At 41.4% G+C, this 18,350-nt stretch overlaps 1 protein-coding gene across 1 annotated transcript in view; it reads left to right on the top strand.

Moving 5' to 3' along the window:
- F13A1 (coagulation factor XIII A chain) overlaps positions 1 to 18,350 on the top strand; it is a 219,582-nt gene that overhangs the window by 96,065 nt on the left and 105,167 nt on the right. Inside the window, exon 7 of the mRNA XM_040353671.1 lies at positions 6,732 to 6,906. Within this exon, the coding sequence (XP_040209605.1) occupies positions 6,732 to 6,906 (175 nt within the window). The remainder of the gene's footprint in view (positions 1 to 6,731; positions 6,907 to 18,350) is intronic.

The following is an 18,350-nucleotide window of genomic DNA, read 5'->3' as shown; positions in this document are numbered from 1 at the left end:
ATTGTTTATCAATAAAAATAGTGACAACCAATAATTATGAGTAAGTGTAGATTAATTAAATATAAACAAATACTCCCAATCATATCCGATAGGTGAATAACATTGGATTCTCAGGGTTAGTGGTTGTATAATCGAGAACAAAACACCATCCTGGTGAGATCAAAGCTAGGCCAAATAGGCCCCTGAATAGGGGATTGGTCGTGTTGCCACAGTGGGGTGAAACACAAAAAATATATATAAATGAGGAAAAAAATTAGTGTATAAAAATTAATTAATAAATTAATACAAAGCTAATTAATTCAGAGCATCAAATAGTACTCAATCTCAGAATACCGTCCCTGTAGAGTAGATGGTAAAATAGGGTTAAACAATGTTGATTAGCAGCAGCGTGAGAGTGTCACTGGATACAACAGCTCTGTGAAACAGGTGTCTTATACTCAGCTTCAAATCACTTCAGTAGCTCCAACGACACAGCCTTGGTCATTAGTGATGGTGCAAAAAACAGGCTTCAGCCCCCCCTCAATACACCACAACAGGTGTGGGACATGTAAGAAAAGGGGAAACACAATAGTGTAATACAGCCAGACACGACAATACCGCTGCCAATGCTATGCGCCGATCCACTCACGCTCTCCCCGTCTTTGAATCAAGCCACTCAGTAACGAAAAGTGTAGAGGTCCTCACTCCGGAACTTCCGACAGATCTCGTACAGCAGACTCCTCCCCCATGCGTTGCGTCACTTGCCACGTGACTTAATCATGGGTAATGTCCATAGAGCATATCTGGAGATACGCCGTGGTAAGTCTTTGTGAATCTGGGCCAGTTATAACAATGTGTATATATTTTTTTTCCTTTTGAACAGGGGTCAGGAACCTTTTTGGCTGACAGAGCCATGAATGCCACATATTTTAAAATGTAATTCCGTGAGAGCCATACTAAATTTTTGTGTTCGATTAATCGTTTTTTTTAATCAATTAATCGACACATTTTGATTAGTTATAACTGTAATGTCGTCATCTTCCCCACTGTAATATCGACGTCATCTCCCCCACTGTAATATCCACATCTCCCCCACTGTAATATCCACATCTCCCCCCACTATAATATCCACATCTCCCCCACTGTAATATCCACATCTCCCCACTGTAATATCCACGTCATCTCCCCCACTGTAATATCCACATCTCCTGCACTGTAATATCCACATCTCCCCACTGTAATGTACACATCTCCCCCACTGTAATATCCACATTTCCCCCACTGTAATGTCTACATCTCCCCCACTGTAATATCCACATCTCCCCCACTGTAATATCCACATCTCCCCACTGTAATATCCACGTCATCTCCCCCACTGTAATATCCACATCTCCCCCCACTATAATATCCACATCTCCCCCACTGTAATATCCACATCTCCCCACTGTAATATCCACGTCATCTCCCCCACTGTAATATCCACATCTCCCCCACTGTAATATCCACATCTCCCCACTGTAATGTCCACATCTCCCCCACTGTAATATCCACATTTCCCCCACTGTAATGTCTACATCTCCCCCCACTGTAATATCCACATCTCCCCCACTGTAATATCCACATCTCCCCACTGTAATATCCACGTCATCTCCCCCACTGTAATATCCACATCTCCCCCACTGTAATATCCACATCTCCACCACTGTAATGTCCACCTCTCCCCCACTGTAATGTCCACATCTCCCCCCACTGTAATATCCACATTTCCCCTACTGTAATGTCCACATCTCCCCCCCACTGTTATATCCACATTTCCCCTCATCTCTCCCACTTTAATATCCACATCTCCCCACATCTCCCCTACTGTAATATCCACATCTCCCCTACGATTGTCTGCTTGCTTACCGTGACTACACAAGCAGGCAGATCCACCACGAGCAGTTGAGGCGGGTGATGATGACGTCAGCGCACCTCTCACCTAGGCCGCTGCCAGGTGTACCAAGATGGCCGCCGCCGTTTTTCACCTTAATGCATCCTTTTTGTGGCACAGCACCCCCCCTCCCCCTTTTTCTTACCTGAACCCGATTTTTACAAATAAATATCTGAAAGTATGGCGTGCATTTGTATTCAGCCCCCTTTACTCTGATACCCCTAACTAAAATCTAGTGGAACTAATTGCCTTCAGAAGTCACCTAATTCATATATAAAGTCTACCTGTGTATCATTCAATTTTACTATAAATACAGCTGTTCTGTGAAGCCCTTGGAGGTTTATTAGAGCACCTTAGTGAACAAACAGTATCATGAAGGCCCAGGAACACACCACACAGCTCAGGAACAAACCAGTTCAGCCCTGGAAGGTTTTACCCTCTTAATGACCAGGCCATTATTGCAATACGGCACTGCATTAATTTAACTTACAATTGCACAGTCGTGCAACACTGTACCTAAATAAAATGTATGTCCTTTTTTTTCTCACAAATAGAGCTTTCTTTTGGTGGTATTTGATCATCTCCGTTTTTTTTTTTTTCGCTATAAACAAAAAAAAATAGATAATTTTGTAATTCTTTTTAAAAATTTACTTTCTGCTATAAAACTCATCCAATAATTAAAAAAAAAAAATTTCATCATCAATTTAGGCCAATATGTATTCTGCTACATATTTTTAGTAAAAAAAATCCCATTAAGCTTATATTGATTGGTTTGTGCAAAAGTTATCGCGTCTACAAACCTCTTTGGGGAATAATCACAGACCCGCTGAATGGCTCCCCCTTTGTCCAATCAGCGCGCGTGCCGCCGGAGTTGCCCCCAGTGTCTATTGCACAATATTACGTACAGGTATGTAATTTCGTGCAATAGAGTCAACCTGGTTAAAGCAGGGTTAGGTTGGAAAAAAATATCCCAAGCTTTAAAAATCTCACGGAGCACTGTTCAATCCATCATCTGAAAATGGAAAGAGTATGGCACCACTGAAAACCTACCAAGACATGGCCGTCCGCCTAAACTGAGGCAAGGAGAGCAGCCAAGAGGCCAATGATAACTCTGGAGGAGCTGCAGAGATCGCAGTTTAGGTGGGAGAATCTGTCCACAGGACAACTATTAGTCATGCGCTCCACATATCTGGTCTTTAGAGTGGCTAGAAGAAAGCCATTGTTCTAAGCAAGCCATAAGAAGGCCTGTTTGCAGTTTGTGAGAAGCCATGTAGGGGACACAGCAAACATGTGGAAGAATGTAGTTTGGTTAGATGAGACCAAAATTTTACAAAAATTGCAAAACGCTATGTGTGGTGGAAAACTAACACTGCACATGACCCTGAACACACCATTCCCACTGTGAAATATGGTTGTGGCAACATCGTGTTGTGGCGATGCTTTTCTTCAGCAAGAACAGGGAAGATGGTAAGAGTTGATGGGAAGATGGATGGAGCCAAATACAGGGCATTCTTAGACGAAAACCTGTTAGGCCTCGTACACAGGACCGAGAATCTCGTCAGGAAAAAACGTTGTTTCCCTGACGAGATTCTTGGCAAGAAACTCTTGCCGCCCCAGTGTACAGACTTTTATTTCAAAAGAACCGCGGTTCTCTTGAAAGGAAAGAACTCGGTGACGTCATCGCTTACGACGAGTTGGCGCTCGTCACATTCGATGCCATTGCCGCCATATTGCTTCACCCTACCTATGCCGTGGAAGCTACCACGCATGCGTCAAAGTCATTTAGAGCATGCGCGGGTTTCCACGGTGACAGGTAAGTATACACACTCTCGGGTTTCTCGCCGGGAAACAGGCTGACAAGAATCTCGACGAGAAAAAAGAGAGCAGGTTCTCTTTTTTTCTCGTTGAGATTCTGGCCAGATTTCCTGATGAGAAACCTGAAAGCCTCATACACACGATCGGGAATCTCGGCAAGAAGCAGTTTTCTTGCTGGTTTTTGCAGAGAAACCTGGTTGTGTGTACGAGGCTTCAGAGTCTACAAAAGACTTGAGACTGGGGCAGAGGTTCACCTTCAAGCATAAAGACCCTAAACATACAGCCAGAGCTATAATGGAGTGGTTTAGATCAAAACATATTCATGTGTTCGATTTGCCCAGTCAAAGTCCAGACCTAAATCCAATTGAGAGTCTGTGACTTGAAAATTGCTGTTCACAGATGCTCTCCATGCAATCTGACAGAGCTAAAGCTATTTTACAAAGATGAATGGGCAACAATGTCACTCTCTAGATGTGCAAAGCTGGTAGAGACATCCCCAAAAACACTTGCAGCTGGTATTGCAGTGAAAGGCGGTTCTACAAAGTATTGACTCAGGGGGGCTGGATACAAATGCACGCCACACTTTTCACATATTTCTTTGTAAAAAAAATGTAAAACCATTTATCATTTTCCTATCAGATAAAATCTCAAGAAAATACGTTCACGTTTATGGTTATAACATTTCAAGGGGTATGAATACTTTTTTAAGGCACTGTGTCTATGGACAATGACATCACCCAGGATCTCTCAGCTTCTTTGCCTACAAACAGAAGCAGGTCAAGAGTCTGAATTGTCTTTTAGTGACAATCTTTTTTTTTTTTTATAAATGTCACTTTTACTGGCATACATCCTACAGTTGTGCCACTTTATGTGTTTATTTAGGGCATCCCCCTAGCATGTTTGTGATTTGTTTAACTGTTTAGTGAACATCCAGTCAACTGAACTTTCACTCGTCACTAAGCGGCAGTATAACTGAAGTCCTTAAATCTGTATTGTAGTTTGAAGTGACCCTTATGGCCCCCCAGCTAACCCATTCTCCCTGGGTCTCTCCGCTGCACAACTATTTTTAAAGATAATCAATCATATGTTTTTTTTTCAAAATTATTTTGGATGGTTCAATAATGTCACGGGTCATTTCTCCTCTATAGCACCTATGGAGGGCACTTTCTTACTGCTGTACTGAACAATGCTCATGTAATGATGTGTGAGTGAACACCATAAATTGCAGTAGCCTTCTAAGCCCAGGAAAGGAAACAATGTGCTCCAAGGGAGTGGGTCTAAAACAGCCTGGACTTAGAGGAAGTATGATTAAATGATGCTAATTGTTTATTTAACCTGGATAAATCCAGCATTCAGTGGCAAAAAATAAAAATAAAATGACTTCCGGGGACAGATCTGGATTAAGGGTAAGTATTGCAGACCAAGCTGTATTTTTAATTTTGCTGGGCTGTTCATTTGATTTACATTTTTAAGTGTAGTTCTGACTTACGAATGTCACATGATAAACAATATTTGTGCAATTGTGCAAAAATCTGTCAGTGTATAGTAAATAAATTATCTCAAGAACAATCTAAGGCCCCGTACACACGGTCGTTTTGGTCCGATGAGAATGAACCGAAGTTCATTTTCATCGGACCAAACCGACCGTGTGTATAGGCTATCGGTCTGGTTTCCTTCGGTCCAAAATTTCTAAACATGCTTCAAAACCGAACCAATGGACCGCTGCCCCATCGGACCAAACCGATGGTTAGTACAGAAAAGCATTGGTTCAAAACCCGCGCATGCTCAGAATCAAGTCGACGCATGCTTGGAAGCATTGAACTTCGTTTTATTCAGCACGTCGTGTGTTTGACGTCACCGCGTTTTGACCCGATCGGATTTTGGACTGATGGTGTGTACACATATCAGGCCGTACGGCCACTTCAGAGGTGAACCGATGAAAACGGTCCGACGGGCCAGTCTAATTGGTTTGGTCCGACCGTGTGTACGGGGCCTAAGAGTCTAGTTTTGTCAGCAAAAACAGATCTAGAAAACTTGGATTTGTTTGGCCCTGTTTGTCCATATTTAAAATAACCAATGCTATCATTTGTCAAGTTTGACACAGGCCAAAACCTACACTATTATTAAGATAGCAAGCTTTGTGTGGTGAACTGGAATATACAAACTATAAATAGTGGTATACAAAAAAATACTATCATATTAAACCAATATGACTAAAGAGGAGTTTTCGGATAAATGAACAGAAGTTTATAAATGTGCACATAAAAAAGGATAACTATTACAGTATATAAATAGCATTACATAATTTCATTAATAGAGAATGGTATACTGTGTGGGCTAGATTCAGAAAGAGATACGACGGCGTATCTCCTGATACGCCGTCGTATCTCTGAGTCCGGCCGTCGTATCTATGCGCCTGATTCATAGAATCAGGTTACGCATAGATATCCCTAAGATCCGACAGGTGTAAGTGACTTACACCGTCGGATCTTAGGCTGCAATCTCACGCTGGCCGCTAGGTGGCGCTTCTGTTTGTATATGCAAGGAATATGCAAATGAGGAGTTACGCCGATTCAGAAACGAATGACCCGCCCGGCGCTTCCTTTTTACGTCGTTTGAGTTTGGCTTTTTCCGGCGTATAGTTACCCCTGCTATATGCGGCGTATCCTATGTTAAGTATGGCCGTCGTTCCTGCGCCGAGTTTTGAATTTTTTACGTCGTTTGCGTAAGTCGTTCACGAATACGGCTGGACGTAATTTACGTTCACGACGAAAGCATGACGAGTTGCCGACGTCATTTGGAGCATGCGCACTGGGATTCAGTCGCAGCCGGCGCGTGCGCAGTTCGTTCGGCGCGGGGACGCGCATCATTTAAATGATACACGCCCCCTACCCGCCGAATTTGAATTCCGCCGGGTGGATTTACGCTAAAGATCCGCTCACCTATCTGAATCTAGCCCTATATGCCTGCTTGTTTTTTATGGAAACTTTCTTTTTTTTCTTTTTAGATAAATGCCAGAGATGATAATGGTGTGGTTGCAGGAAACTGGAACAATGATTATACCTATGGTGTTGCTCCATCTGCTTGGACTGGAAGCGTAGACATCCTACTAGAATTCTTCAGTTCTAAATTACCAGTAAGATATGGACAGTGTTGGGTCTTCGCTGGAGTATTTACTACATGTAAGCAATCAATAACACACACAATCTTCTCTACAGGTTTAAGCACCCTCATACTTGTATATTACAGTATGTTTAAACCGCAGTAAATGTTCGACTAAACTGTCAAAATTGCAAAGAGAACCACATGTGTGGCTCAACATTACACTCCGATACTTTTCACACTTCTTAACAATGTAAAATGTAGAAAATATAGATAGCAGTATTATTACGACAGAATGTTTCATTAAAAATGAAAAATTCCTTTAAATTTAATGCCTGGGTGTCCCCTTAGTCTGCCTGTAAAGTGGTGCATCTGTACCATGTACAGAACATGATGCAGCAAAAATGAAATTTCTAAAGAAAAAATACTAGTCCATACTAGGCCCTTTGGCAGGCCAGGAAAAGGGGGGGGGGTGAGCGAGAGTCCCTCTTCTGAGCACCCTGTTGCAACGGGGTTGATTTATTAATAATGGGAAGTTCAGAATCTGGTGCAAACCCATCAGCTTATAGGTTTTGTTGCCAAAGCTTAATTGAACAATCTGAAGTTAGAAGCTGATTATCACCCCTGAAAAAACAAAGCAGCAGGCACCCTGTCATGGAACCCACTCTCTAGGCATTACTGAGATGTGGATGAAAAAGCTGAAGATGGAAATCTCTGACTTGACTGGAGGAAGGCCTAAAACAAGGTCTTAGGTGAAACTCACCATGTCTGAGGCTTGAATCCTACCTTTGACATGGCACACGTGTGCCCCAATGATCACCTGCTCTGTCCACCTGCAATTCCCCCTGCTGCACGGGCCCCGGCTAAAATACTATTAGAGGTTACACACAAAAAGAAAAAGAAAAACATTTCAGTGTAGAATAACTGTAAAGCCCTGTACAAACGTTTGGATATGTGATGGAATCTAATGCGATATATTTTTTCGTCGGATATCCGATGAAGCTGACTTTCATCAGTCTTGCATACACACTATCAGACTAAATTCTGACCGTGCCAAAACACAGTGACGTAAAACACTACGATGTGCTGAGAAAAAGGACGTTCAATGCTTCCGAGCATGCGTCGACTTGATTCTGAGCATGCGTGGATTTTTATCCAGTATATTTTTTATTAAATCTTTATTATTTAGTGGAAATAACATGGTGTGGGTGGATTTCTGCCAATCACAGGCTGTGTCACACCCCTCCAGCCTGTGTCGTAGAATAAGAGGAAGGTGAAGCCACCATTAATCTACATGTAACATTCCGCCCCCATTGTGTTTAGCTGGTTAGTGGGCATAGAGGAGGAGGAAGGAGGGAGTGGGCTGTCATTTACCACTTTGTATACACCCACATGTGTGACTCTAATGTTACATGGGCTGCTCAGATGTGATAGGGAAGAATCTGAATGCAGTTGCATTGTTTCGATGGAGAAATGCATGCCCTGCTTACTGATGTGTATAACAAAACCCTATAATCTGCATCTGAAGACATGCGTATACACGTATACCAATGAGAAAAAGAACAGGACATGTTTTAGGCATTGTAAAACAGATCTATCTACTGATCATTTCTGCCAAGAACTTTTGTTCCTTGCCTAATGATCAGTAAAATTTTACAGTGTTAAGGCCATGTGAGTGTAGCCTAATGTTTTTTTTTTTCCTTTTGATCTTTTAGCTAGAGACATCAATATTATGATGTCCTAGTAAAGATGGTAAAAGATGAAATTCTTTGTTGGACCGATGTCAGCAGCATTTAAAACTAGCCTACAGTTTTGTGACCTTAATCGTTTCATTTACAACAACAGGAACACATTCTCACAGTGACTCACACTGCTGCAGGGCACGGAATCCTGTCCATCTCATAAGCTCATATATATTCAATAAACAGAAGGAGGGAGACCACAGAGAGCTGAAAATAATGTGCAGTACATACCAATGTAAAGCCTTTTGCCCACAAGACAAAGAAAGAGACAAAAAAACACACACACACACACACACACACACATATATATATATATATATATATATATATATATTTTTTCCAAGTCACTAATTTCCTTTGATTGCTAGACTATTTCATTTTTAATATAAATAAAGCAAATTAGTTCCAAATCTTTCTTATACTACAAGAACCTGTTTCCCAAGAGACCTTATTATTATCGGTATGAAAATATTTTTTGCCATTTCTATCCCTGTGGGTGTGAGAGGGTGATAAAGTAGACCTAAATCCCGTCAGCAATGTAATGCACTGACTATTCAGCTACCTTACATGGCAAGAACTTTACAAATAAAATTGATTAATTTAACAGTCCAGCCCAATACTCACCCTTCCTGTATTTTTTGCCTTTTTTTGTTTTATACCTTTTCTGACAGAGATGTCTTTTGTTTGCTGTCAGAGAAATTTAGATTTAGCATTTTTTTAAATAATTTTTTTTACAAGCACATTCTAATAGGCTGTATTACTTTGCTTTAGCTGTGGCAAAATACAGCCCCTATAGCTGCAGAAAGCTTAAAGCTTAAACCCTCAAAGTGAACTTTCCAGCATCCTTAAAGCGGAAGTAAACCCATCAATTTAACAGTTTGAAAAAGCAGTTACATTCCTGGCATGCCGGGAATGCTAACTGTCACATTGGTTGTGCTCTCAACCAAACTGTCAAACCATCCAATGGCTGGTGTCATAACTGATCACATGTGCAGCATCATGGCAGTTGAAGATTAAACAGAGGCCAAGACGCGCCTTAGCAGCCGTCAATCAACTCCTCTTCGCTTAGAAACGCCCATTCCCCATAGGATTCCCCGCTCGGAGCCGGAAAACAAGGGCTCATATAACGATAAGTACAAGTAAAAAAAAAAAAAAAACAGCATACTGCAGATGTTAGCAGTATGCTACAGCTAATGTCAAAAAGTGGATTTTTGAGTGAACCTCCGCTTTAATTAGAGCATCCATTAGCCCAGGTTCACATTGATGCAATTTGGCATGCAATTTGACATGCTAAATCGGCGGCTATTGGCGGCAATGGAACTGTCCGAATCGATGCAATGCCGACTTTGCGGCGCCGCACCGATTCCCAAAAGATGTTTCTGTACTACTTTTGGTGATTTTGGGTAAGATTTAAATAGACATCTGTGCATGAACCAGCACAGATGTCTCTGAAATTGCCTCCGAAGTTGGACTGACATCCGGGTATGTGCAAATTCCGCTGAACTCGTACAATTTCAATCCCGCAACAGTGTGAACCTAGGCTTATAATGATTATTTAATGTGTGAGTTATAAAGAGGCCCATAGCATTTGCTTCTTTACATCATTATCATGTTGGAAAATTTATAAACATTTAAGGAAAAAAAACATTGCCTCTTTTATATAGTTATAGGGCCAATGCATGTAAAGACCAAATGAACTTTCAGTTTAAAGGGGTTGTAAACCCTTGTGTTTTTTCACTTTAATGCATCCTATGCATTAAGGTGAAAAAACTTCTGGCAGTGACCGGCCCCCAGCCCCCCGTTTTACTTACCTGAGCCCCTTCATTCACTTAGCGGAGACGCGCTCTCCCTCTCTGCATTGGGTCCCGGCTCTTTGATTGTATAGATTGATAGCATCGTAGCCATTGACTTCCGCTGTTGTCAATGAAATGCCGGGGATCGAGTCCGTGTCTATGGATACTGAATGCTGGACTTGGGAGCACACCTGAAAGGTAACCCCCCAGGAGAGTGCTTCTCCTAGGGAGTTATCTGGGTGGAGGAGCTGCGGGGAGAAGCTGCGAGAGCCGCCGAGGGACCCCAGAAGTCGAGAATCAGGGCCACTCTGTGCAAAACGAACTGCACAGTGGAGGTAAGTATGACTTGTTTGTTATTTAAAAAAAAAAACAGGAAGCCTTACAATCACTTTAAGGCCTCATTTACACAAGACAGATCCTCTCAGCGGAGTCTACCAGCTCATTGAGAGATCTCTCTGTTGATCTCCACTGAGCTGGCGGATAACAGGTCCATCTCTGCTCACTGAGGGGGAAGGTGCATGTCAGAGCGCCACTGATTCCTATGGAAAGATCGGATGAAAACGGACAGCATGTCCATAGTCATCAGATCTCAGCCGATCCGATCTGCCCAGGGGGATGGCGAACTTATCGCCATATGTCTGATTTTAGCAGGTCAGTTGGCAGACGGGTGTCACATCTCCCCTGACATCTGTCTTCCAATAGTCAATGGATGGCCCACTCGGACATGCCTGAAAAACGGACAGGCGGATCTGAGTGGGCTTGCCATGTCAAAGAGGCCTAAATCCACAAAATACAGTCCAGGTGCATCAAAACAAAAAGTCTGTGAAGTCTTAAGCCTCGTACACACGATAGGTTAACCAGAGGACAACGGTCTGAAGGACCGTTGCCCTAGGTTAACCTATGAAGCTGACTGATGGTCCGTCGTGCGTACACACCATCAGTTAAAAAAACGATTGTGTCAGAACGCGGTGATGTAAAACACAACGACGTGCTGAAAAAACGAAGTTCAATGACTTGATTCTGAGCATGCGTGGGTTTTTTGCATACTAACGATCGGTTTTGACCTATCGGTTAGCAATCCATCAGTTAAATTTTAAAGCAAGTTGGCTTTTTTTTAACCGAAGGTTAAATAACCACACACGATCGGTTTGGACCGATGAAAACAGTCCATCAGACCGTTTTCATAGGTTTAACCTATCATGTGTACGAGCCTTAATAGTTGCTTTCTTCAAAAGACAGTCACAGCTTGAGTAGATAAGCCTGTTCCCTGTCAACGGGCTGCAGAGAAGAACCCTTGCTCTTTGTAGAAGCAATGGTCTCTTTCATTCATTGAGTTCTTTCAACCATGGAGATTTAGCATCATGTTGGCATTACCCAGGGCAGTCTGTATGCAAATGCAATCTGCCGAGAAACTCTGAGGCCGCGTACACACGGTCGTTCCAAACTGATGAGAATGGTCCGACGGGCCATTTCCATCGGTTCACCGCTGAAGTGGCCTGATGGTCTGATGTGCGTACACACCATCGTTCCAAAAACCGATCGGGTCAGAATGCGGTGAAGTCAAACACACGACGTGCTGAATAAAACGAAGTTCAATGCTTCCAAGCATGCGTCGACTTGATTCTGAGCATGCGCGGGTTTTGAACCGATGCTTTCTGTACTAACCATCGGTTTGGACCGATCGGGCAGCGGTCCATCGGTTCGATTTTGAAACATGTTTTAAAATTTTGGACCGAAGGACAACAGACCGATGGGCTATACACACGGTCGGTTTGGACCGATGAAACTGTACCTCGGTCCATTCTCAATGGTTTTGTCCGACCGTGTGAACGCGGCCTCACTCTTCCAGATTGGCATCCACACTTGTGGACACAACTCCACTGCAAGGAACATTTTTTTATTTCTCTGGAGTGCAACTTTAAAGTGGTTGTAAAAGCACAAAGTATTTTACCTTGGTACATTCTATTTTTCCTGAGAACCTTAATTTTCCCACCAGTATTGTTAATAATGCCATCCATCAGAAATTCACATTATTAATGTTATAAAGGCTTTTGAAATTCTGTACTGTTGTTCCATAGGACGGGGGAAACTTGCTAAAATTTGAAATGGTGCCAGTAGAGTGCACTGTGGTTTGGAACTATAGATTGCATGCTCAATAATACATTAACATTTTCAGTAAAACCTTGGTTTGAGAGAGTTTTGCAAGACAAGCAAAATTTTGAAATAATTTTTGACTTGATATACAAGTGATGTCTTGATATAAGAGTAGCGTCATGTCAAAACTGAGTATAAAATAGAAGAGAGGCGCCTCTATGTGTAGCAATATGGTTACATTTAATGAAGGTACAACATTTAGAAACTCACATGGTTGATGATTACAACAGGCACATCTAAGTGGCATCCGGGGTAAAGCTATCCACATAGACAATCCTCTGCACCACCATTGATGTCGTCCCTTCCACGAGCGTTTCAAGCCTCGCTTTAAGATCGCTCTACTGCAGGGTAGTCTTTCTGGTCACAATTGCAGACTGACATTGGTGAGAGGCGGCGGTGAGGAGGACGGTCTATGTGGATCGCTCTACCCTGGATGCCTGCATACTTAGATGTGCTTCTTTTAATCATCAACCATGTGAGTTGCTTAATGTTGTACCTTCATTAAATGTAACCATATTGCTACACTTAGAGGCGCCTCTCTTCTCTTTTACAATCTGTAGTTCCTGATGGATTTTGCTTCTAATCCCCTTGTGGAGGCTTCCATTTGTGGATAGACATTTTATGGTTACACAATTTGTCACATTGCTATGATCTTTGTATATGGGCTATAGACTGAAGGACTTCATTAATATAAATAAATGGTTGTGGACGAATCATTTGAGTTTCCATTGTTTCTTATGGGAAAATAGTGCTTTGGATTATAAGCATGCTTCCAGAACGAATTGTGCTCGCAATTCAAGGTTTTACTGTATATTAATTATTTTATACTGCAAGCTGACAGCCTAGAGCAGCCTTTCTCAACCTTTTTAACACAGAGGAACCCTTGAAATAATGTTACAGTCTCAGGGAATCCCTGCTAAAAATTACTATATCTAAAACACATGATACATTAGTGTGATGGTCAGTAGAAAGAGTGCTCCTTAGGCCCCGTATACACGGTCGGTTTGGTCCGATGAGAATGAACCGAAGTTCATTTTCATCGGACCAAACCGACCGTGTGTATAGGCTATCGGTCTGTTTTCCTTCGGTCCAAATTTTTAAAACATGCTTCAAAACCGAACCGATGGACCGCTGCCCCATCGGACCAAACCGATGGTTAGTACAGAAAAGCATCGGTTCAAAACCCGCGCTTGCTCAGAATCAAGTCGACGCATTCTTGGAAGCATTGAACTTCATTTTTTCAGCACGTCGTGTGTTTTACGTCACCGCGTTCTGACCCGATCGGATTTTGAACTGATGGTGTGTACACACATCAGACCATCAGGCCACTTCTGCGGTGAACCGATGAAAACGGTCCGTCGAACCATTCTCATCGGTTCGGTCCGACCGTGTGTACGGGGCCTTACACTTGTGGTCATTGTGAAAAATTACCCACCTACAGATAGTGAAAAAGATCAATGGTGTCAGTGGGAACTTATCTGAGGGGCAGAAATTGCTCATTGGTTAAGGAACCCCTAGCAACCTCTGGAGGAACCCTAGGGTTCCATGGAGCCCTGGTTGACAAACCCTGGCCTAGAGGAATGCTTACCTTTTTCAGCTTTCTGCGTATGACTTTTTTTTTTTTTTTTAATCATTGGGGTTAATTCTTTATATGAGTACAGACTATTTACCTGGCGATGCTGAAGATTTGCGAATAAAGGGTTCTCAAGCAGAACTAAAGCAGGCACCTGTGTGGACCACTAATTCTTTTACAGCACTGTATCTAAAAGCCCGTAAATTACAGCACCCAATCAGGATACTTCCTGATAATATGATCCCTATGATATTATAGTAATCAAATGGTAATGCTAACAAACAAGCTGGTGTTGGCCGAGTGTCATTGAGCCTTGCACGGGTAGGGGTACTTTCAAAGGATCAGTCAACATGTTCTGGCTATTGAAGTAAATGCATCCAGTCAAAAAATATTTATTCATTTTTAAAAGTTTTAAAAAGCTGTTATAGTAAAAACGCATTGTTTTCACATTTATGTTGATTTGTCAGCTTGTAATGAAAAAAAAACATAGCTAGATACTTATTAAAAATATGTGCCAAATAAAAAAATGTATGGCCTTGAAAACACTGTAAAATATGTTTAGTTAGACAAAATAGCCATTCAAGCTAACCAACACATACAGTATGTACGCAGCTAAATTTGGCTTGGCTATCTAGACATTAAGGAATCCTGCTTAAAGAAGGGTTAAAGTGCATGTAAACCGTAACAGCGAACGTCTCTTATTTACCACCATTTACTGATAAATATACCATTGAAGCTTTCTGTTATAATTTACTTACTTAAAAATACCCATTGGTCCTTCCAGCAGTTCGCTGAACTTGTGACGTGCTGTAGTGAGGTGAAAACAGAGTGCCTCTGTTGTACTGAAATGCCCAGGTCTTATCAGCACTGGGCTACAGAACATTTGCCCTATGTTATGAAAAATAGGAAAATGTAAGTGTTCTGTGGTCCTAACAAGCTTCTAGGGTTACAACTTCCAAGATACAGTACCATGAACATGGGTTATATATAAACAAACTAGAACTTGTGATAAATGGAATAAATAATTATAATGATAAAACTGCAGCTGCTGTAGCAAAAGGTGCTAACACCTCAAAAGAATGGGTAATTGAATATTACAGCGCTAGCGGAAAAAACGTGCTGAAAGTGCATATATATAAATATGATAAACTTTTTTGAAAGTGGATGTCACCAACCAGATTCAAAAAGTGACAGTGCTGACAAAAATTAAAATGCTACCATATAAAAGTTAATAAGCCACCACTTAATGTACAAAAAGTGCTTTATACTTCCAATGGTGAATAAAAAAAGAATGTGCTACCACATATTGTGCAATAATATTGAATACTGGTCATATAGTGCTGAATGCTTCCAATATTGGTGAATTCAGGTATCCAAATCGATGGTCTCCCCTCTAGTGGCCCCACTCACCAGAAATACATTTTTCAGTTTCAAATAGCAGGAGCTATTTGATCTCATAGGTAATCCCAGAGGTGGTTCCACAGATCTCAGCAAAGTTGAGGGCAATGAAGCAAGCGGGGGGAACCTCAGTGGCAGGTTCCAAAACGCCATTTCTTTTCACAGAAGGCCATTCCAGCTCTCTACCAGCATGTGGAAGGCAATGTTTTGGCCTCGTTGGACAGGGTGGTCAGCAGCACCACTGGCCAGAGTTTGTTCAATATGCAATTGAGCTACTGGCTTGTCCTGCATCCAGTGTTCTTTCTGAAAGCACATTTAGTGCTGCTGGAGGGTTTGTAACAGATCATAGAGTGCGCCTGTCCACAGACTCAATTGATAGGCTCACATTCATAAAAATTAATCAGTCTTGGATCAGAAGCTATTAACACCTGATGCTGATGTAACCAATTGGATTTTCTATGGATGGGATCCCTTGAAGACTGCCTATGCTGAGTGACTATCCAATTATGCTGAGTGACTATACTATTCCCCCTTAATCTTGATGATGCTAGCTTCTAACAATATTTTTGGTTTAGGGCACCACCACCACTGCCTGAGGCCCAATTTTGCTGCCCCTGTTTAACAGGGGCATGTAATTACAATTTTTGATGTAATATTTCACAGCAGGGCCCGTTCCTGCACTTAACAAGAGTATCTGTGAGGTGTTACAGTGTACTGGCACCACCAAAACCAAAGGCCCAATTTTCTGCAGAGTATATAGGGCAGGCCATATAGTATATATACTGCTGTTCAGAGTATAAAGGGCCTTTTTTTATTTATTTTTTATTTGGGTGCCTGGTAATTCTCAATGATTTCCATCTATATTGCCGGGACCCGACAATACATTACAGCCGCTAGCAGTTTTAAATATTTTTTTTTCCTTTTAGAAATTTAATTTTGCTGCAGGACTGTTCTAAACACGGGAAAAATGTGCAACTTTACAGGCATATATAGACAACCCCCAGCCATGAAATTTAAAGGAATATTTCATTTTTATTGTTTCACTTTAAACATTATTAAAATCACTGCTCCCAAATAAACTGACTTTTTCAAACTTTTTTGCATTGATACATGGCCTCCGGGTGTAAGACCCGGGTCCCCAAATAACTTGCATATTAGCCTTTAAAATTAGCACTTTTGTTTTTTCACGTTCGTGTCCCATAGACTTTAACGGTATTCACGTGTTCGAATAAACTTTTTGCCTGTTTGCATGTTCTGCTGCAAACCGAACCGGGGGGGTGTTCGGATCATCCCTAGTGCTGATATACAAAAGACGAAAAAAGGTGAAAGTATTTTATTTGAAAAAATTGGAATTGTATATGATACACTGCACTTTAGCACACCAATTGTCATTCAGTTAGGGTTTGTATCTACTTGTATCTATGGCTGTCCTGTTAGGTTAAGTTCATATTACTGGGTCTGCGATTGGACCCGATTTTCAGTGTGATTATATAGTGTACCTTGGTTGTATTTTGACATGTTTTTGAGATGATTTTGATGTATTTTTGATGCAATTTTCATGCCTCTGCATTGAGGAAGTAGTACAGGACCCATTTCCACAATCACACCCTGTTGAATTGCATTAATGTGAATGGACAGTATTGAAAACAATGTGATTTTCCTTGTCATGCGTTACTGCACGACTCAAGTTGCCCATTCGAAGATTACTCTGCTATTCCTTTTCTGGCCGAACTCAAAACTCATACATTTCCCTTTATTTAATTTACTCCCAGATAGATTTGTCTCCAAAGTAAACAGACAAAGCAAATGTACTAAGCAAGGACACAAACACCAAAAGAAGCCGAACAAGGGTTCTAATCCTTCCACAGTTTTGCCTTTAGTTAATACCTTAACTACATTTCAGATTTGGTAAAATGAGGTCATTCAGGAGTTATATTTATCTTTGGAATCACTTGATTTGTTCTTGTAACAATTTTGATATTTGTAGGTCCTCTAAAGTGGGGATGCACCAGAAACTACTTCTAAAAGCAGACTGGATGAAAACAGTGAAATTGTCACTATATAAGTACATTTTAACACTTTTTTTTCCCATAAATGTTTTAACAAATGAGTGAAATTGCACCAGACGTGTGAAATAAAAGGTGCTAAAGATTCGGCAGTAAATCTACAGAAGACACCCATGTCTTTGTATATGAGCGTTCAGAGTCTTGTATCCTATTATTGTGCAGGATTTATATAGCTCCATCAGCTTGTGCAGCACTTTGCAAAATAAAGGGAGATAGTACAGTTACAATACAATTCAATAAAATAAGACTAGGAGGGCCCTGCGCACGTGAGCTTGCAATCTGAAAGGGAAAAATGTAAATAAAGAGCTGCATAATTCTTTATGAATGTCTAATTCTGCACTGCACGCCTATTCACCTTTTTCAGTAAAACGCAGCCATTCTCAGCCATGGTTAAATTTAACACTATTGTTCCTCAAAAGGTTTCTGGTGTTTCCTTGAAGAGTGGCAGATCAACCTCCCATTTGATGGTGCTTGCATATTTTAAGGTCCACTTGGTAGAATTATGCTGGCCAGTTCACCAAGAAATCGTCTGAATTTCAATCTATATATGAGCACTTTGGTTAAACAAAAGTGAATCTATTGATTAAATTCTGTACAACCACCCTGTTGGGTTTTAGCCACTTGATAAATCCTGCAGCTCTGATCAGTGTATTCTGATGGCACGAAGGTCTCCCACTGAATGGTGGCATTCTGACCACTGACCACCAATGTAAAGGCTATGATACGTAAATCGGATAGAAATATTTGTACGACGAGCTGTCTGCCGATTTTTGGATTGTTAGTACAGTGCTTTCAACA

Source organism: Rana temporaria, chromosome 5 (genome assembly GCF_905171775.1).
Source record: "Rana temporaria chromosome 5, aRanTem1.1, whole genome shotgun sequence".
In the NCBI taxonomy this organism is placed as follows: domain Eukaryota; kingdom Metazoa; phylum Chordata; class Amphibia; order Anura; family Ranidae; genus Rana; species Rana temporaria.
Note: the sequence above shows the minus strand (reverse complement) of the source record. Positions and strands in the feature narration are given on the sequence as shown.